Source organism: Pelodiscus sinensis, chromosome 4 (genome assembly GCF_052426305.1).
Source record: "Pelodiscus sinensis isolate ZL-2025 chromosome 4, ASM5242630v1, whole genome shotgun sequence".
NCBI lineage: Eukaryota > Metazoa > Chordata > Testudines > Trionychidae > Pelodiscus > Pelodiscus sinensis.
Genome location: NC_143055.1, coordinates 8,144,460 through 8,165,759, shown reverse-complemented (window position 1 = coordinate 8,165,759; position 21,300 = coordinate 8,144,460). Strand labels below are relative to the sequence as shown.

The 21,300-nt window shown below is 44.3% G+C and overlaps 1 protein-coding gene across 4 annotated transcripts in view; it reads left to right on the top strand.

Annotated features, from left to right (window-relative positions):
- The window catches only part of RNF24 (ring finger protein 24), a 74,945-nt gene that overhangs the window by 23,887 nt on the left and 29,758 nt on the right, over window positions 1-21,300 (top strand). For 3 of the 4 annotated variants that reach the window (XM_075930981.2, XM_006139209.5, XM_006139207.5), the window contains exon 2: window positions 17,079-17,228. In XM_075930981.2, coding sequence (XP_075787096.1) covers window positions 17,086-17,228 — 143 coding nt within the window. In that variant the 5' untranslated portion in view covers window positions 17,079-17,085. Of the gene's footprint in view, window positions 1-13,491; window positions 14,135-17,078; window positions 17,229-21,300 lie in introns of those variants that run through there. The other variant, XM_075930982.2, reaches the window with a different exon arrangement.

Below are 21,300 nucleotides of genomic sequence, written 5' to 3'. Positions count from 1 at the left end.
AATGTCCGGTATTTTCTGAATTCCTGGCTGGGTGCCGGAGGGGGCGATGGAGCCAGGTCGCGATTGGCGCTGGGAGCCCTGTGGTCGCGTGCAAAAGTGGGGCGGGGACACCCAGCCACTCCCGTGCCCCCGCCCGGCTTCTACTAGCAACTAGAGGGAGTGCCTGCCAGGGGCGTGGCCTATTGGACTCCAGCTGCAGCCAGTGGCTGCACACTCCCCCCCAGCTCTGCTTCCCGCCCCCCCTTCCTCCGGCCTCCCCTCCTCCCATCCAGCCCCCCCCAGCTCCCGATTCCCCCCCCCCCCCAGCTCTGCTTCCCGCCCCTGAACTCCCCATTATGCTGTCCATCCTCCCCCCACACACTGGGCTCCCGGCTGAGTCACTGGTGCCCCCCTTACGGCACTCCTGCCCCGCCACCAGACCTCCCCTCTTCCTCGGCTCTGTGGTCCAGCAATATCCGTGGTCTGGATGTTGCTGGACCAGAGAGTCCCAGTTCAGGGAAGTACATCGTGTGCTCCTTTCTTTGGCTATTAACATTTCCACGGACAGTACTGTAGGGAATTTCCATAACTTATGGGCTAGCTACTACAGGTTGAATCTCTGCCAAACCGGAGAATTTGCCGGACCACAGGAAATCAATATTGTCTAGCAGCATTACCAGCACTGCTTGCTGACTGTTAGAAGACATTTAGGCTTAAATTAGAGCTAGATAACAGCACAGAACACTGAGAGCCAGGACGGGTGGCTGTAAACACACTTTGAGAACATAACATAAGAACGGCCATACTGAGTCAGACCAAAGGTCCATCCAGCCCAGTAGTCTGTCTGCCGACAGTGGCCAGCACCAGGTGCCCCAGAGAGGGTGAACCAAAGACAGTGATCAAGCGATTTGTCTCCTGCCATCCTTCTCCAGCCTCTGACAAACAGAGGCCAGGGACACCATTTCTATCCCCTGGCTAATAGCCTTTTATGGACCTAACCTCCATGAAATTATCTCGCTTCTCTTTAAACTCTGTTATAGTCCTAGCCTTCACAGCCTCCTCTGGTGGGGAGTTCCACAGGTTTACTACACGCTGTGTGAAGAAGAACTTTCTTTTATTAGTTCTAAACCTGCTACCCATTAACTTCATTTGGTGTCCTCTAGTTCTTCTATTATGGGAACTAATAAATAACTTTTCCTTATTCACCCTCTCCATGCCACTCATGATTTTATATACCTCTATCATATCCCCCCTCAGTCTCCTCTTTTCTAAACTGAAAAGTCCCAGTCGCTGTAACCTCTCTTCATATGGGACCCGTTCCAAACCCCTAATCATTTTAGTTTCCCTTTTCTGAACCCTTTCCAAGACCAAAATATCTTTTTTGAGGTGAGGAGACCACATCTGTACACAGTATTCAAGATGTGGGAGTACCATAGTTTTATACAGGGGCAGTAAGATATTTTGTGTCTTATTTTCTATCCCTTTCTTAATAATTCCTAACATCCTATTTGCCTTTTTGACCGCCGCTGCACACTGTGTGGAAGTTTTCAGAGAACTATCCACGATAACTCCAAGATCTCTTTCCTGATTTGTTGTAGCCAAATTAGCCCCCATCATACTTTACGTATAGTTGGGGTTATTTTTCCCAATGTGCATTACTTTACACTTATCCACATTACATTTCATTTGCCATTTTGTTGCCCAATCACTCAGTTTGGTGAGATCTTCTTGGAGTCCCTCACAGTCTGCTTCTGTCTTGACTATCCTAAACAGTTTGGTATCATCTGCAAACTTTACCGCCTCACTGCTTACCCCTTTCTCCAGATCATTTATGAATAAGTTGAAAAGGATTGGTCCCAGGACTGACCCTTGGGGGACACCACTAGTTACCCCTCTCCATTCTGAAAATTTACCATTTATTCCTACCCTTTGTTTCCTGTCTTTTAACCAGTTCTCAGTCCAAGATAGGACCTTCCCTCTTATCCCATGGCAATGTAATTTACACAAGAGCCTTTGGTGAGGGACCTTGTCAAATGCTTTCTGAAAATCCAAGTATACTGTATCTACTGGATCCCCCTTGTCCGCATGTTTGTTAACCCCTTCAAAGAACTCTAATAGATTAGTAAGACGTGATTTCCCTTTACAGAAACCACACTGACTTTTGTGCAACAAATTATGTTCTTCTACATGCGTCACAATTTTATTCTTTACTATTGTTTCGACTAATTTGCCCGGTACTGAAGTTAGACTTACCGGTCTGTAATTGCCAGGATCGCCTCTGGAGCCTTTTTTAAATATTGGTGTCACGTTGGCTACCTTCCAGTCATTAGGTACGGAAGCCGCTTTAAAGGATAGGTTACAAACCACAGATAATAGTTCAGCAATTTCCCATTTGAGTTCTTTTAGAACCCTTGCATGAATGCCATCCGGTCCCGGAGATTTGTTAACATTAAATTTTTCTATTTGTTCCAAAACCTCCTCTAATGACACTTCAATCCAGGACAGTTCCTCAGATTCTCCTCTTTTACCTGGAGAACTCCCTCTCCAAACTCCCTGTTAGCTGCTCCTGGTCGTGGGAAAGATTGCGGGAAACTTGCCCACACCCATGAAAAGTGGAGTGGACATGCAGCTAACTAAAACAATGCTGGACCATGGATATTGCCAGCCCTAGAATGCTCGGCTAGAGAGGTTCAACCTATAATACTGTCTTGCTGTTGCAAAATCTGTCACTCTTGTAACCTGTCTGGTTTTCTATATATTATCTTCACCATTATTGTAGATTGCTCTTAATAAAATACATTGTTCCAGGATTTACCAAACTTTTTCAGCTGCGGAGCCCTTGAAGCTTCTAAAAATTCGGCAGAGCCCTTAAAATACTGTGATATTAAATTCAGTTGGTACCCACATAAATACACAGATTTGTAATTCTATTTTGATTTCTTATAACTAATTTTTGTTTTCTTGAAAACAATCAGAAAATGAGGAACAAAATAACAGGGTCATGCAACTGTCATTACCGTTTTCTCACAGAACCCCTAGACCCACTGCGTGAATCCCAGGCTTAGCATACTCTGGTAAACCCTGTATTGTTCGCAAAGAACTACAGGTTGGACCTCCCTGGTCTGGCACCCTCAGGACCTGAGCTGTCCCGAACCAGGGAGTTTGCCGGAGCAGAGGAGGTCAGGGCTCTCCTGATGGCTGCCCTCCTCCGAAGTTCCTCTCCCTGGGGCTCCCTGCCTAGAACAAGTTCCCCACCCCGCTGCCTGCTGCCCCAGGATCCCCCAGGGACTTCCTGGCACAGCTGCTGGCCCTATTGCCACTGGGCATTCCCGGGGTTCCCAGCCGGAGCTGCCTGCCTCTGCCAGCCCTGCTTCAGCGGGGAGGGAGGTGTTCCCCAGCTGGGGCTGCCCAGTCAGCCCAGCCCTTGCTGCCAAAGGGTGTTTCCCACAGTTCCTTAGCTGGGCCACATGCCACCAGCAGCCCTGCGGCAGCCTGGGGTTCACTGGCTTGGGCCCGGGATTCCCCAGCCCCCTGGCCCAGCTGATGCCAGGTGGCGGGAGCTGCCCTGTTGGCGCCTGACCACCTGTTGCTGGGGTTTCCTGGCCAGGGCAGGGGTTCCCCCGCTAATGTTTGTCCCAGCCGGGGCTGCTTAGTCCCCCGCTTCTCTCAGGTGGCTCCTGCTCCCACCTTCAGGGCTCTGTGGTCCAGCAACATCCATGGCCCTGCCAGGCCACAGATGTTGCCGGATCGGAGAATCCCAGCTAAGGGAGGTTCAACCTGTAGTGTCACATTCATTTGGGAGGAAACAGGATTGGATTTTAGCATTGATTAATGAGAGCTTGTGGGTTTATAACCTAATGTCATGTAAACATCTTGGCTGGAGTCTGAGCACATATTAGATACATCCCAGGCAGCCTGTTAATCAGGATCTCCTAGCAAATGTGTCTGTGTATATTATGTGGAAACATCATGTTGTCATTTTTCATTAGACTGTGCAGCTAGAGCCTATTATAAAATTACAGAATATGGAAATGGAAACAAGTGTCATGTTTTTCTCTACTCTTTTTCCACGTCTCTTTCCCCTTTGTTCTAGTGCTTAATATTTATTTTTTTTAAATTGCTTAGACCTTACTCCCAGCTGGAACAGATCCTGTTAACTTTCCCCTACTTCTTTAAATGAAACGCGAAGTGCATTCTTGGCCCTTGGTTTGGCATTTGCTGGCGAAGAGCCTTTTCCACAAAGAAGTATGTAGCAAAAAGCAACTTTTTTATTATAACTTTTGTGATTGAAGACTCTCGCCTTAACTTTTCACAGCTAGAACCTCCCCTTTGCATGTGCTTATAATTTGCTCCAAAATATTCCTCTTGCACTGAAGTGGCCCAGGCTTGGCTTTACGACAGAAGAGAAACTTGAGGAGATTCCATTCAGCTGTTGGTGGGGAATAGGTCAGCTTTAAAAAGAGGGTGTTTTTTGGGGGGAGGGGATTCGCTGTTGTTTTCTGAGGTGCCCGAAAGATCATGTGGAATTCAATTCAGACGTGCCCCGGGTGAAGATTTTATTGTTGTTGTATGTATATATCAAATTAACAAAATAATCCTATCTCCGGACTGAATGCATGCCTCTTGGTATTTGGATAAGGCTATGCCCATATTCAGAAATGCATGCCACCATGAGTTAACAACTGATTTAGTTAAACCAGTACAAAAGAAGGGACCATCCTAGGACAGTGGCCCTTGTCTGACCACCTGCCCATCACGGGCCACAGAACCTCACCCCACCAGTCCTGTGATAGTCTGGCCGAGATACTGAAAGGCCTCAAATCTGGATTTAAAGACTTCAAGGGAATCCACCATTCATTCTCGTTGAAACCAGCAAGTGACCTCTGCAGAGGAAGGCAAAAAGCCCTCTGGGTCTCTGAATTCAGTTTAAACCTGACGTAACAGGGTTTTGCTCCCCTGTAGCTTAAACCAGCTTCAAATCATACCTATAATTAAACTGGTGCACTTTGGATACAGACAAGACCAAAGTATTTTACTAAGTTTTAGTACAGGGGGAGGGAACTAAATTATAAATAGCCTTCTCTAATGGTCCGTTGCTGATGTTTTTGAGAGCTTACATTTCTTAGTCTTTCCCTCTTTTGCTGAAACAGCTACTCCTCTGAAACTTATCAATTCTGTTTGTAATTGGGGAAAGGCTTTGTACATGTGACAGATGGCAAACACCATTTTGGATACCGGTCTTGTCTGCCTTCTCTGTCTTTCTACCTCCATGTTTGAAATTCCAAGGTGATACAATAAAGGGACATTAAACCTTGATGGTTCTTTGTCCCCAGTGGCTTCCCTGTGAGTAAAGTTGGCTATTACCCAGGGCAAACCCATTTCTCAAGTCTGAACCTCTCCCAAGGGAGGTAACTTGACAGATCACTTGGTGGGGACTCCTCTGATCACCAGGTGAGGTGGCTCTTACCGGCCATTTTAGCAGCAGGAAGGAAGAGGACATGGAAAGATTCTTGACCTAAACCCAGAGAAAATTGAAAGAATACTCAAGAGCGGTGAGGAAACTGAGGCAGGAAAATGGAAAGAGGTGTGCTCGATTGTAGGGTTGCCAGGTGGTTTAACCAAAAATAGCAAACACCCTCCCCACCCCCAAAAAAACAAAAAACACCAGGAAAAAATTCTGTTGTGGGGAGGGAGGGAAAGGGGGAGACTAAAGTTGTTGAGGAAAAAAAAATGTTTTTTTTTTTAAACCAGCGTGGCCCTTTAAGAAATGCTTTTGAGGCTTTTTGGCCCTAACAAGCTGTCGGCGGCCATAAGCCATCTTGTCTCCCGGCTCTAGGCTGGACAGCTTCCCTGCGGAGCCCGGTAAGCACCCAGGATTTTCACCTCCTGGCCCGGAAAAAATACAGAAAATACAGAAATTTTAGGTGCCTGGAATTTTCTGAATTTTTTTACCGGACAGAAGGCAAAAATACCGGACTGTTGAAGTCAATACTGAACACCTGGCAACCCTAGTTGTCTGGCTCTGTGTATTTCTCATGCTGTCTAAAGTAAAGAGAGCTAGACTTTGCAAAGCTTCCAGACTCCTGTGTGTTTACGTGCTTCAGCTATCTTATGTCTCTGAAGGAGTAAACTGTAAGTGATAGTGGCCACAGCGGGAAAAGGCTGGGAAAGAGTGGACTTCAGCTGCTGGGGAGCTGGCACTAGTCACAGAGCCTGGATAGTGGATCTCAGCTCTCAGGAGGGGTTTCCAGGAGGCTCTGCACCCCAAAAATGGGCCTAGAGACCCCCAAAGCCAGACTCTAAGAGCATGTGGGCCCAAATTAGCAGCCTGTGAAGTGACCCTCAGGGAAACCCTTACCCCGGCTGTGGCATCCCTTCTGATCTTAAAATCTGTGAATAGATGAAAACATGTCTAAGCATGCTTCTTGGGAATGTGTTACATTTTTAGCAGTCAATTGAAGCCATGCCCATTTCATTAGATGGCTGGAGTGCACTGTTCCCAGCACATGCTCTGACCAACTTAAAAGGGACACTTGGCAAGACAATGAGCGTGAGGAGATTGTGAATGTTACACACACACACTGTCTCTCTCACTCTCACTCACACTCACACTCACATATCTTCTCCCAAAACTCTCTTCATGCTGAGGACAGAAGAAAAACGCTTGTGGCGGAGGGGAATAGGTGGTTTCCAGTTTCATGCAAATGCTATAAGCTTCTGTTTAAAATAATCAGATTTGTCTTTTCCCGTTGCTAAGATAGAACTGTCGCAACCCAAACAGATGCATTGCTCTCCTTTAGCACGCTTGTGCCAAGAACTATCTTCATCTCCTCTCCCTCTCCTACAAATCCCGAGAGCAAAGGCATGAGCTTTTTTCCTTGCCGCAACCCATCTCATTAAAGTGCTCCATAAGGGATGAGGCGCTTGCGTGGGCCATCTGAGTAATGGCATTAAGTCAAGCAGTTCCTTTCTTGTTTAATAAATATAAACCAGATGAATAACAGTGTGATATAAACCAGTGTGAATTCAGATGTTAAAATCAGGAAATGAAAATGTGTTCTCATCCTCGAGTTCTTTTGATTGCATTACACATACGGAGCCAAATTCCTGGCTCCTGTGATTCTGTAGATTGTAGTGGTATTATTCTAGGAATTAACTTTGTATACTTAGGTCCATCTTTAATAGTCCAGTGTGAACAAAGCTGGCAAATTCATGTTACCGTGAATCCTGTGGCACTTCATTTCCTGACTCCTGCACTTTTTACATTTTTAACTTTAATATAACTGGTTTTGTAAATGACAAAGAAATAGGCCTGCATCCCAGAGTTAAACCTTGGCATGTCTGACTCATTTAATTGTGTAATAAGAGGAAAGAAAGTTGTTCTGAACTAGAGACTTTCTGTTTTAGTCCATTGATTCCCTTGTCAAAATTCAAGTTCTCAGCTGATTGAAATATGTGAACTGGCAATTGATATGGAAGATTTTAATTCCCTCTGCAGTAGGGATCTAGAGTTTAAAATGTTCCAGGCTCCATGCCAGTGCAAAGGGTCATGCACGCAAATCTGATGGCAGGATCAGGACCACAAACTGTAAGCTGTTCCTTAATATGTTAGGGGAGGGCCAAACACAATGAGACCCTGATCTTATTAGGGCCTCTGGAAGATACTGCGCTATGGCCTTGCCTAATTGTTTAAAGAAACTAATATTTTCCAGCCCGTATGTCATTCTTTTGCTACCCTTTGATGTCCATTCCTCATCCTGTAAGTTTGTTTTCTGTCCATATTCTTCTAATTAAGCTATTTTATTTGTAATAATTCTTATGGACATATTAGAACTTTCCTTTGAGCAACCTCTTGGGACTTTTCATGAGAATATATTGTACTTCTCCTCTAAGCCTGTTGCTATTCAAGATTTTCAGTCTCTCTTCTGCCTTTGCAGCAAAGTGCTTATTTTTAATCTTCCTTCAACTTGCTTATTCTTTGTGTCTGGGGTTGTTACTTGTGGACATCTTTCAGTCCCACTCTCTCTGTCATACATACTGGCCTAGACAAATTTGGTAAGTTTAACAAAAACCCAAATCCCCGAGCAGCATAGTTCAGTCCCAGTGTAGATAGCACCAGATTGACAAAAAGATTTCATGGACCTAGCTACTGCCTCTCGAGGAAGATTTCCTAGGCTGATGGAGGAACTCGGGTAGCGTCTCCACTTTGCCATGCTAATGTTTCAGATGTAGACAGACCCACGTGCCACGCAACATTCAAATAATCCCTTCTCCTGGCAGTTTGACACGCTGCAAGGTCGCGGCTGCTTCTGTTGGATTCAGTGACAGAGCCATGCAGAAATTCCGCTTTGAAGAGGCATCTGGCCAGATCCATCCCAAATTTTCACGTCGGCCTATTGATTTTCCAAATAATCTATTTCAAACTGAGTTTGTAGAAGTCCTGGTCATTACACGAGTGTATGCGCTTTCTCACTCACCGATGGCTAGTAGCCATTCAGTTGTATGGGTTCCCTACTGTGAGCTGGGAGAAAAGATGCTTACTCCATTCTAGTTTCTTAGCTGTGGGCACTGGTGCAACATCTCCTTTTCCTCTTGAGTATCATTTATGTACTACCTTCTCAGGGCCTTCTCCTTTCCTCATAACAACCCCGCTTGTACACTTGCAAGGTTGCATCACTTGGTCTGCATAGACAGAGCCACAAACTGTGCAAGATCTACTAGAGCATGTTGAATACATGCAAAGTTATCTCAGATCCTTTGTCCTTACCACTTGTTTTTTTTCAGAGGCCCATTCCTTCTGTCCTAATTATGGAAAAGAGGCTACATCAGGGCACTCTTTCCCCTTCCTACCACTCTGGATACTGCTTTGGTTACTTTAGTGTAGAAAACAATTGACAGGCTCTGCTTATTTAACAGTTTCTCCCAGGGTGACTGGCCAACTTCTCCGTTAGCTTTCCACCAAAATATGAATAGTGACAGATCTGATGTGTCTGGAAGGAAAATGCCCGGGGTAAGGAAAGGAGTTCTTTACATAAGACTATGTCTGCGCTGGTAATTGAATGACTAAACTTTTGTCATTCAGATGTGCGAACCCATCCCTCCCCCAAGACAAAAGTTTTGCTGAAGCAAGAGCCAGTGTGAACAGCGCCTTGTCCGCACAACGTGAAGGCTGCTGGTTGGGAGGATTTTGTCAGCAAGAGCGGCTACGGTGCCTGACTTTTAGTAACACAGCTTTTATCAACACAGCCCGGGTTGATAACAGCTGAATACCAAAGCCCAAGCAAAGCTCTTCTGAACAGGGACTGAAGTGAAAAGATACTGTTGTTGTTCATCAAAATTCTTTCCTTTGGGTTGCTGCTTCATAGATCCGTGAAATAGACTGAAATATCAGTTAAAAGAAAAGCTCAGCTGTTTAAAAATCTGTCAACTCATTCAAAGTCCCTTAAAGTTGTTTCCTGAATCCCATGCAGAATATTTTCATTGCAGCCTTAATGGTTTTTACTTGACACTTTTATTTCTCATATCTATGTTAAGTTATGAAATAGAAGGGAAAACATTAACTTCCCAGGTTAACCCCAGTGTGGCAAGAGTTTTGTTGCTGAATGAATTTTATGCTGTGAAAAGTGCTGGACTGACAGTCCTAGAGTCTGAAGTCCTTTCCTTATAGATAGGTTTGGCAGAGTTCCAGTTTAGTTTTTGTGTAAATTTAACTGTTCTATCAGGTTTTAAAAATGTTTTCCGATTTAATGTTTGGGTACATAAATGTTCAGTTTCACAACAGGGCTGCAGGGGACTACATGGGCAATGGGTGATATTACATCCCTGCAAGCACAAGGGAATCTGTGCTTGCCAAGTATTACTAATAGATATTTTTTCATAGTTTCAGTGTGTCAGGTGGACTCAGTCGTTACTGGCAAGTAACAATTCAATTTGAATCCTTCAAAGCCTGTTCATAAAACATGCAAAGCGTGGTCAGCAGCACCTGGACAAGTTTACTTTCACTTCCATTGGTATACCTCAAGGCAGTTCATTGATGTAAGTGAAACTGATGATTTGAATAAAGGCTATATGATAAGGCCTTTAACTGGAGCCTGATCGAAGGGTGGCAGGTCCCATTTGGTTTAATTAGTTTTAGGGGGATTTTAATTGCCTGTAGTTAGTCAAATTAGACCCACTTACCCTTTTGTCAGGTATTGGTAGCTTGGCTTACCTCATGTAAGCAAAGAGTGATAAGAGTGAATCAGATATTTAAGACTCTGCCCATCTCCCCCCCCCCCCCTTTTTTTTTGGTGCCGTTAATAAACTGCCTTTTCACTTCCTGCTCTGAAGAATGCTGCTTCAGACTGAATTTCTGTAGATAATTTGATACCAGACATCATCAATATTAAAAAAAGTATATATAGTGGATAATGTAATCTCTGAATGCAACAAAATTCAAAGCACTAGCCAGAGGTTGAAGATGTGTAGGTATGTATCTATTTCAGGATGTGACTTAAAACAGCCATTTCACTGGGTAAAAGTAAGAAATGATGCATAGGATAGACTAGGGGAAGGAAGTAATATTTATGAGCTTCAAAGGGGTAGCCAAGTTAGTCTGTAACTGGAAAAACTTAAACAACGAATAGTCTAGTCTAGTGTTCGTTAGAGAAACAACATGGAAAGATGTGACAAAATCAGCATCTGGGAAGCTTTTGGTTTACATGGCCACATTTGTTGTCTAACCCTGTTGCAATACTGTTGAAAGTGTGTATTCTGTAATAACACAGGAGAAGGAGACGCATCCTCCTCAAACTCCTTTCTTCGTGAGGAAGGGGAAGTTGCATTGCCAGCTTTGTTGTTAGCTTTTCACGCTCATGACTAGTAATTAGCTTTACCAGCCTGTTTGACAAAAAGGAAAAAAACGGTAGCACTATCCTTATCTCGTTGATAAAGTATTGTAGGGAGTTCCAAATAAAGTATGTGTGGCTGTTCTGTTTTTACTGGTCGTCATATCACAGGACTGACCTGTTACTTTCCTTTCTTTTGTCTTAGCTTCCATATACACTGCAGCGATCATGGCAATCCAGTTACAACACGCCCCCTGAAATGTTACAACATGATTCCACCTTGCAATGTAAACATGACAAAATTGGTGTTGGGTTTGTTCCTCCTGCCTCCCCCCATATCAATGTATATGTCAAGAGATAGCTAATCCCATTTGGCTTCAGATAAATGTGTTGTAAGCAATACCCGAAAAAGTGGTTTACAGAGTGTGTACCAGCTTCTAGACTCAGAGGTTATTGGAGCATTTCTGCTTTGGCTCAGAGGCTCTTTGATAAGCATAGAGGTCTCCAAGGATTTCTTGCACAAAAAGAGCCTATCAGTAAAAGCTCAGGTGCTCTGATGGCCATTCTGTGCATGGCAATCAGAGCTTTCTTGCGCAAGAGCATCCATGTAGTGTGGACGCTCTCTTGCACAAAAGCACATCACTTTTGCGATGTGCTTTTGAGGTGTGGATGCGCTTTTGCGCAAGAAGTTTTTGTGAAAGATCTCTTCCGCAAAAAGCTTCTTGCACAAAAACCCTGCAGTGTAGACAAAGCCTAAGAAACTTGTTACATGCAAATTCTCACCCTAAACAATTGTTCTAATCATCTTTAAGCAGCCTCCTAGCTTGGGCAGGATCTTTCCCCCTGTGCAGCAGGCATGTTGGTGAATCCCTCCATTATTTGTTTCTTCCCTTTATACCTCTTTTGCCCAAGATGGGAATTCTTTGTACTCATCTTAAATGTTTCTCACCTTGAGTGGAAAAGTATCAGATCCATAATGGGTTCCGGCATCAGGTCACCTGGCCACATGTCTTTGGAGGACCAATCTCAGTTTGGGCTTACAGGAAAAACAAAACTATTCACAGGTCATTGACTTGATCACAGAGCCATCAAGTTCCTAAAGTATCATTAATGCCTTTTACTAGAATACCTGGACTAAGAAAACAGGTTCCACCTTAAGCCAATTTTCAAGAAGTGGAAGGGCAGGACACACTTTATCTTATGGAACTGAGGAGAGAGAGAGAGAGAACACACAACAGTATTATATCATGAAAGGTGCTTTTAAAGTCACAGACATGCCTTCATTATAGAGTCAGCTGTTAGTGAAAACCAGAGCAAAGTTTGAAGATGACACAGATTCTAAATAAGATTAATGCTAGCACACATTGGAAGAACTGTTATGCAAGTTAGAGTTTAAAAAAAACACACATACAAATGATCTTGTGCCACATCTTTTACACAGATGAGAGCAGGTGACGTAAATGAACGCCAGCGTTCGGTGGGCTCGTGCTTTTGGGGGATTTTTTTATTTCCCATGATAACTAAGCTTCTACGTTGTATAATGCATGCACAGCCATAGAGGCTCAGTGCTTTGAAAACAGTTAGAAGGCCATGGTTCCTTGCACTGAAAGTGGGCAGTGTAAATGCTGTGAAGGCCAGGCAGGTAACAGTGGCTTACATGCAAAGAGGACTGAAAGAGACCCCAATGAAGTCAGCACAGGATGGTCTACCGGAAGAAGGGGCTCTGAAAAAGGAAAGTGCATAGTTATATAGATTCTAGGGCAGTGAGGGTCACCCTAGGCTAGTGAGGGGGCTGCATGAGCGGCCCTCCTTCATCTCAGTGGGCTGCAAGATTGTCGTAACTAGAATAGTCTCCCGGGATAGGGTAGTTTTGCTCACTGTGCTTGTATACCTAGAATTTGTGGGGTGGGCTGCTTGAACAGCGCTGTGATTGGATGCAAAGAGGAGCACAAGGCTTTCACTGTATTGTGAGCAAGCAGCACGTAAGTCCCTTCACATGCTCTTGCTTTTACGTGTGTGTCACTTTTCCAGTAGGAAAAGTACGTGGGCAAAAACCAACAAAATCTGGCAACCCTGGACACGGGCAATGGAAAACAAAAAGTCTCATGGGCCACGGGTTGCAAGTTGCCCACCATTATTCTAGGGCCAGAAAGGACAACTGTGATCCTCCACTCTGCCTGCCTGCATAGTACATGCCAGAGAACTACCCAAAAACAAGCGACAGATCTTACAGAAAACATCCAGTCTTTGCTTTAAAAATTGCCAGTTGACGGAGAATCCATCAGGACTCTTGGTAGATTGTTCCACTGGTTAATTGTCCTCACTGTAAAAAAATTTGCTCCTTCTTTCCAGTCTGAATTAGGAATGTTAAATCCCGTTTAAATGTTAACCACGTTGGTGGTGCAGCTGCCTCCAGTGGTCACTATGCAGTTTAGCTGTCTCCTGCACTTGCTGCCTCCAGTGGTCACTATGCAGTATAGCTGTCTCCTGCACTTGCTGCCTCCAGTGGTCACTCTGCAGTATAGCTGTCTCCTGCATTTGCTGCCTCCAGTGGTCACTATGCAGTTTAGCTGTCTCCTGCACTTGCTGCCTCCAGTGGTCACTCTGCAGTATAGCTGTCTCCTGCACTTGCTGCCTCCAGTGGTCACTCTGCAGTATAGCTGTCTCCTGCACTTGCTGCCTCCAGTGGTCACTATGCAGTTTAGCTGTCTCCTGCACTTGCTGCCTCCAGTGGTCACTATGCAGTTTAGCTGTCTCCTCTTGCTGCCCCCAGTGGTCACTCTGCAGTATAGCTGTCTCTCTGATCAGCCACCTCCCTCTCCATATTATGGAAAACAATTGAATTCCAGGCAGATTCCGTTTTCCTGGCACAACCAAACCCTGGCCTTGTTTTAAGTTAGGAGACGAGGAAGCTGCCTCCCAAATCTGGTAATCCTAGCTCTGACTGTTTAGGACAGGCCTGGACAACATAGGTGACTCCCACCAAGCTACCAGAACTGGCCTGTGGACACAACAAGGAGCATGAGGCAGACTCCCTGGCCCCTTCTGCACACTGCTCAGAAAAGCTGCTGCCAGGCTGTTTGTGTTTCACAGCTGGGTCAGGAGGAGAGGCTTCATAAACTGTCCCTGCCCATAGCACAATCCCATTGGCTGGCTTTTGGCCGATGGGAGTTGACTGTTTGAAGAACAGGCAGCACGCAAAGCACCACTCCCCCTTCCCTCCAGCTCTTGTTCGCAAATGCAGCTGGCCCCTGCAGCCTGTGCAGCGCCAGGGCAGGTAGAGAGCCTGCCTGAGAAACATGCTGGTCTGCTGGCTGGGAGTCAGCTAGGTAAGACTCTTAGAGCCTGCCTCTGGCACCCCAAACCCTCTGCCCCTCCACTCCTGTCCCCTTGTGCCACATAACCCAAACTCTCTGCCCCCTCCTGCACCCATATCCCCTCTGAGATCCTGCACCCCAATTCCCTGCCCTAGGTTGCAAGCCAAACCCCTGCACCCCTGTCCCAGATCACAGTCCCCTCCTGCCTTAAGTCACAACCCAAATCCCTGTGCTCCCTTCTGCACTTTAGTTTGTGCCCCAGGTCACAACTGCCTTCTTCACCCAAATTCCCTCCCAGACTCCACACACTCTCCTACACCCCAGTCTCTTACCCCAAGCTCCCTTCTGCGCTTAACCTCCATCCCAGACCCCGTGCCTCTTCCATTAATATCCTGGAAGAGTGTGGCCCTTGACCATTTTCCAGAATCTTGGAGTGCCCCCTCCTCCAAAAAACATTATTGCCCACCCCTGGTTTAGGAGGAGTTCTTGAACAGATGGGCTGCATCTAGACTGGCAAGTTTTTCCGCAAAAGCAGCTGCTTTTGCGGAAAAACTTGCCAGCTGTCTACACTGTCCGCTTGAATTTCCGCAAGAACACTGACGATCTCATGTAAGATTGTCAGTGTTCTTGCGAAAATACTATGCTGCTCCCGTTCGGGCAAAAGCCCTCTTGGGCAAATGCTTTTGCGCAAGAGGACCAGTGTAGACAACACGGTATTGTTTTGCGAAAAAAGCCCTGATCGCAAAAATGGTGATCGGGGCTTTCTTGCGTAAAACCGCGTCTAGATTGGCAGGGACGCTTTCCCGCAAAAAGTGCTTTTGCAGAAAAGCGTCCCTGCCAATCTAAACGCTCTTTTCCGCAAATGCTTTTAACGGAAAAACTTCTCCATTAAAAGCATTTGCAGAAAATCATGCCAGTCTAGACGTAGCCATGGAGTCTTAGAGAGACACACATCTAAATTTTATCTCTCTCTCTAATATATATATATATATATATAAAATAAAGAGAGAGAGAGAGAGACACGCACAAGCAGTAGCAGTTAGAAAGCGCACACACAAATGTTTGAACATTCACAAATAGGACTGAATGGAGCCTCCTTTGAACAGTCATTTGCCCTTGTACTTCAACCCTGTTTTACAGATGAAGAAACTGATTTTTCATTGTGTCACACTAATACAGCAGATAATTCAGCCTTGCAAGCTATGCCAACTCATTCACCTTGGGCAAATCATTTTAACATTTTATTTTTAATTCTTAGGTAGGGCTGGGCAGGTAAATCTTGTGCCTGAGATGATGTATATTCATGCTGGTTTTGCACGACTGGATAAATTAATATTTGCATTGTGTTTTTGCAACAGGGCTGTTTAGAAACTATAGTAACTTACAATAGTGTGTGTGCATTTGTCTCCAAGGATTTCAAAGCCTTTTCCAAAATTAATGTATAAACTCTGATTAGTAGCACTACAGAATGAGCAACTGTGTACATACATTAATCTATTTTACCTGATTATTAGGTATTTTGTACGTTTTTCCTATCTAGATTTACCTCGCTGCTGTAATGCTTACTGTAAAATAATCAGGGTCCCATGCAATGAATCATGAAGCTGAAACCATGGGAAAGATCGTATGTTAAACTCATTATTGCAAGCAGCTGCTTATACAATGTAATTTGGTCGCTGTGTGGGGATTTGGTTTTGGTCACATGTTTGAGTCTTGGTACATTGACAGCTGAGCTGACTGCCACCTTCCCATCCCATCCCTGTGCAAATCATCCCTCGCCTGCTCAAAGATGATTTGACACTTCCATAAGCCCCCCTAATGATCAGAGAGAATCCGTGAAGGTTTAGACAGAGGGGTACAGCCTACAACCTGCCAACCTGTCTTTGAGCCAATCTGCCTGACGTGTATGCTGACCCGTGTGAAAGTTGTAAAATCCATTTTATGGCACTGTACTTTTTTTCCTATAGTTCTGCCATATGTTAGTGGAAATCTTGCATTCTTCTCGCCTGTGCAGGCTTTCAGTAACTGCAGCATAGGAAACCACACCTAAAATAAAAGGGAAATGCTACATTCAAGTAGGAATGCTGCTGGCTTTGCTTAAGCCAAGACAAGGATCTGTTCAGAGTTGATTTGAACAGGTTTGGATAGCAATCAATTATCTGCATGTCTGAAGTTTTCAGAGGGGAATTTTCACTGGATGCGGACTTGATCTCAGCAGTTGTTTAAAAAAAATCCTCTTAATTTAAGGCCCTTTAGCTCTTTAACATTCCTTTCTTGGTTGTTGAGGTTTCAGGTATGGATAGGCACTGAGCACAATACACCTTGTAATTATACACCTGTGATAACTCGGTGGCATTTTTTTAAAGCATTTGCATGGGTTAATTGGAAGGGAAATAACTAGGTAAGATGATCACATGAGGAGAGAAAAGGTCTGTCTACAGTTTGCCTGCTCCACAGTAATGCTGGACTGGTCTCGGGAAGGCTAAATTCGGACCTTAGCTTGTGGAGGAAAAACTTGTGGGAGGATGAACTACCCAGCAACGTATTGGTTTGAGCATTGGCCTGCTAAATGCAGGGTTGTGAGTTCAATTCTTGAAGGGGCCGTTTAGGGATCTGGGGTAAATCGGTCAGGGATGGTACTTGGTCCTCCCGTGAGGGCAGAGGACTGGACTCGACCTCTCAAGGTCCTTTCTAGCTCTATGAGATAGGATATGTATTTCTCTTTCTTTCCTCTCTTCTGCCACACGGAGCAACCCATTATTGTTGGTACTGCTGGACACCTTACCAGAGGGCAAGAGAGAGATACTGGCTGGGAAAGGGGATGATCATCTTCATTTCTCTCCTTCAAATAGGTTCAAGCTGTCATTCCTCGCTTTCAAAAATGAACACAGTTTTGATTCTTGGCCTCTTCGAACCTCATCTAAAAGCCTTGTGTTTTATTTCTCTCTCCTCACAGCCCATCCATGAGCTCAGATTTCCAGCATTACAGTTTCAGGATGCCGAATATTGGGTTCCAGAACCTGCCTCTCAATATATACATTGTGGTTTTCGGCACTGCCATATTCGTCTTCATTCTTAGTTTACTCTTCTGTTGCTACTTGATCAGGTAAAGAACTACCATTAACTATTTTCTGAAGCCAGCTGAAATCTGTTTGGTCCCAGTCCTGTGATGTGCCAAAACGTTTTCTGTGCACCATTCAGGCCCAGAGAGTACTAGCAAGCATCTCCCTGAAAGCACTTGGACACTTTTCAGAAAAAAGAAAACTGTTTTTTCCCCTCCACAGATATGGTAAAATTTTCCATAGGTGCAGAAAGATATGTTAGATTTAATGCATCCATTGTTGATTTACTTTGCAGGTATTCCTTTAGGGCTGCCTTCCCGTCTGGTACTGCAAGCAGTGTTGTCTGTCATGGGATATCACCCATGAAATTATTTTAATCCTCCATTTTTGTAGTAGAATCATTTGCTCAGTGGCCTAGTATTAAACCCACACATTCATGTCAATTCAATCCATACAGAGCACATGTAATAAGTACCTAATTTGATCCAGGCACATTTCTAGACTTGACTATAAAGGAAAGCAATTACATCATGTGGCTTTTAAAGTGGATTATTTGTTATTTAAATGTGCATGAAAAGTATGATTTCTTGGTGTCAGTGTTTTCTGCTTGCTGCTTACAATATTTCGAGGCATCTCTCTTTAATGAATAACTCATGTACTGCGTGCTTAAGCAATGTTTGATATCTGCCCCATTTGCTTTTGTACACAAATTGCACATTCAACAGCACAGTTTAGAGATTAATGATGCAGAGTTGACTTGTTAATCTGAACAACAATGAGTACAGTCCGTAAAGATCATTCTGGTAGTGGGAAGTTTGAATATTAACTGTGGGACAAAACTGTTTCTCCAAGATTAAACTGGAAACGTAACCAAATAAATAAATAAATATACAAGAGAGAAGAGAGGGGAAAAATATAAATGATTCAAGGCTGTGTCTGCTTCTCCTCAGGGCTCAGAACAAAGGATCTCTTTGTGCCGATTTCAGTTTATTGGCAGTAGTTGCACCTCACCCCACACACACCCTGGGTACCTTACAGAACTGCTGCTGAAAACCTGCAAATTGCTCGGCTATTCTGCCTGTTATCTTTCTCTGTTTTTGTCTCGTGAATGTCTCTTTCATTTATGAGCACGCTCCTTTCTCTTTGGCTTTTTGGGCAGAGCCTTTGTCTCCTCTTCAACATCCCAGGTGCCACTGTATGCCATCTCCCAAGCTGATACTGAAAATGGCTGTTTCACAAGTGCACACAAAATCACCAGGGTCGAATGCCCATTGCTGGATGCCTTGTTCCAACAGGCATGCAGCGCTTGCTGCTGCTCTGAACACTGGACCCATTGACCCTGTTTACATTGGCAGCATCGCTGTTAGGTTGGGGGCACGGGGGCTGCAGTGTTTAACACCTAAAAGTTGAGCACAGCAGTTTTAGTAGCAGTTTCATGGGTCGTAAAACCAGAGTTCAAGCACTCAGTCATGTCTGCTTTGCTGCAGACAATAGCTTTGAAGCTGCAAATATACAAAGCCTGATAAAATTTTCAGATGACTCGAAGGTGGCCAAAGTGATAAGTAGTAACAAGGACGGGCAGTCGTACAAGGTGTGTCAACACAGCACCCAAAACACAAAATAAGATACACAATTTGTGCTATGCAAATTGCGTAGCTTATTTCGAGTCTATTTCTAAATAGCTTATTTTGTCATTTGACGCCCTCTACACAGCGCTAAACTTCAAAATACAGTGCTATTTCAAGCCATTCCTTATCCTCGTAGGTTGAGGTTTACAGGGATGGCGAAATAGCGCATCCGCTATATTTTGAAATAGTGGACATGTTCAAAAGACACAAGGTAGCTATTTCAGGATACCTCTGGTATCCCAAAATAACTTAGACATAGCCACAGAGTAATCCTGACTGGCCCATCTTACCAAGCACACAAATTTTAACAAATCCAAATGCAAAGCTGTATCTCCAGGAACAAGGAATGTTGGCCACACCAATAGATCAGGGAATTTTGTCCTGGAAAGCAGTGACTCAGAAAAGGATTCAGGGGTCGAGGTGGAAGAGTAACTCAACATGAGTTCCCGGTGCTGTACTGTAGCAAGAAAGGCTAATGCAGCCCTTAGCGGTGTTATACCAGGGAACAGGAAGGTGACTTTTGTGTACGGCACTGGTAAGACTGTAATATTAAATCCAATTTTGGTGTTTGCACTTTTAAAAAAAAATAGAAAAATTGAGAGGGTGCAGAAAACATCCACAAAAATTATTTGAGCTGGAGAACATGCCTTAGAGTGAGACACTTAGAGTTCCATCTGTTTAACTTGTCCAAAAGACAACTGAGACGTGGCTGGGTTACAGCTTATAAGTACCTTCACAGGGAGGAAATGAGGTACTAAATCTGGCAGAGAAAGACATTACAAGAACCAGTATCTGTCAACTGAAGCTAGACAGAAGTTGTGCCTAACTTCGCATTTGAGTTTAACAGAGAGGGTGATGAACCACCGGAACAAATTATTAATGCAAGTGGTGGATTCTCAGACTCTAGAGTTTTCAAATCAAGGCAGGATGCCTTTCTGGAAGAAATGCTCCACTCAGACCCAAGTTACCGGACTCAGTATAAAAGCAACTGAATTAAATTGTCAAATTAGATGATTTGCTGGCCTCTTCTAGCCTCCCTCTCTCATCTAGCCATAATCAGCAGTTCCACTTGTTGTTTGCAGGAAAAGCATGAACCCAAGAAACTTTTTTCATGGGAGCAACTGTTAATCCAGGCCTCATATGAGTTTGGTTTGCAGCCATGTAAATTGCCACACAGTTTTCCTCCTGATTTGCTGCATAATTGTGCTTCAGAGCTTGAATTTTTGAAGTTAAATGAGCTCTCCAGCTGTAATGTTTGTAAAGAGAGCCTTCAGACCACGAGGTGAGCATAGAGACCTGCATCTGCAGAGAGTATGAGACTGTAGCGCCAGGTAGAAGTGGGCATGGTCTCTTCGTCCCAAAAGCGTTTTGACTCTAAGGTGTAATTCTTTACATGTCAGCATAAGTTAGTGTTCCTCTGCCGACCAGTTCAGTAGAAATAGGCAGATGTGCTTATGTGTCCTTAATGGATGCAGTTGGGAAATTAGTTGCTGCCAAGATTTGTGTGGATAGAGAATGAGGAATTCAAACGCTCCTTGTTCAAATGCTTGAACTGACTCTTGCTTGTCAAAAACAAACTCTCGTCTCGCACCATTTTGGGGGGCCAAAATCTCCAGTAATTCCCTACCCGGCTGCCAAAGCCACCACCTTTTCCCTGGCAACTTCTGCAATGAACTCTCCCGTTGGCATAGAGTGTCCACACCCGAAGTGCAACAATGATGTGCTTTTCGTCTAGGCCTGCCTGTGATTTCAGGAGACAGGTTTTGTTCCTCCATTCTGAAACTTCGTAATACAGGTTGAACCTCTGTGGTCCAGCATGATTTTAGTTAGCCAGGTATCCACCTATCATGGATGTGACCAAGTTTCCCACGGTGTCAAAGTTTGTTTACAGCCACTAGCCTTGGCTCTCAGAGATCTATGATGTTGTTTAGCTCTAATTTACCCTGAATGTCTTCAAGAGCCCAGTAAGCAGTGGAAGTGTTGACAGTGCTGCTAGACAACACCGACCTACCGTGGTCCGACAAATTCAGCAGGTGCTGAAGGTGTTGGACAAGAGAGGTTCAACCTGCATGCTTAGTGGGAACCAAGAGTTTTGTACTCCATAGTAACATTGGCTCTAAGCTGAAATATATTAAGTTTTATATATGAAATCTGTCCTGAAAAAAAGGGAAGGAAGGCAGAAGGGCTGAAATAAAATTAAATGTTCTTCTACTCCTAAAAGGCATGCAAATGTGGAACATTTAATTCCACACTTTAAAGTAATGCTGCCTGTTATGTTGGTGTTTGAATGCATTCTGCCTTGAGTCTTTTAAAAAAGGAAAAGAAATCTTGCAAAGGTAGCTGCTGATGGCTTTTTTTCCCTCTGCTTTCACTTTGGGGAAATTTAATGTGACATCACTGTTGCAGGCAGTCCGATAAAGCCCAGACTCAGAGGGATACAAACACCAATGTGTTCCTTTAAATATTCTCAGGGTTGTTTATGCTCATT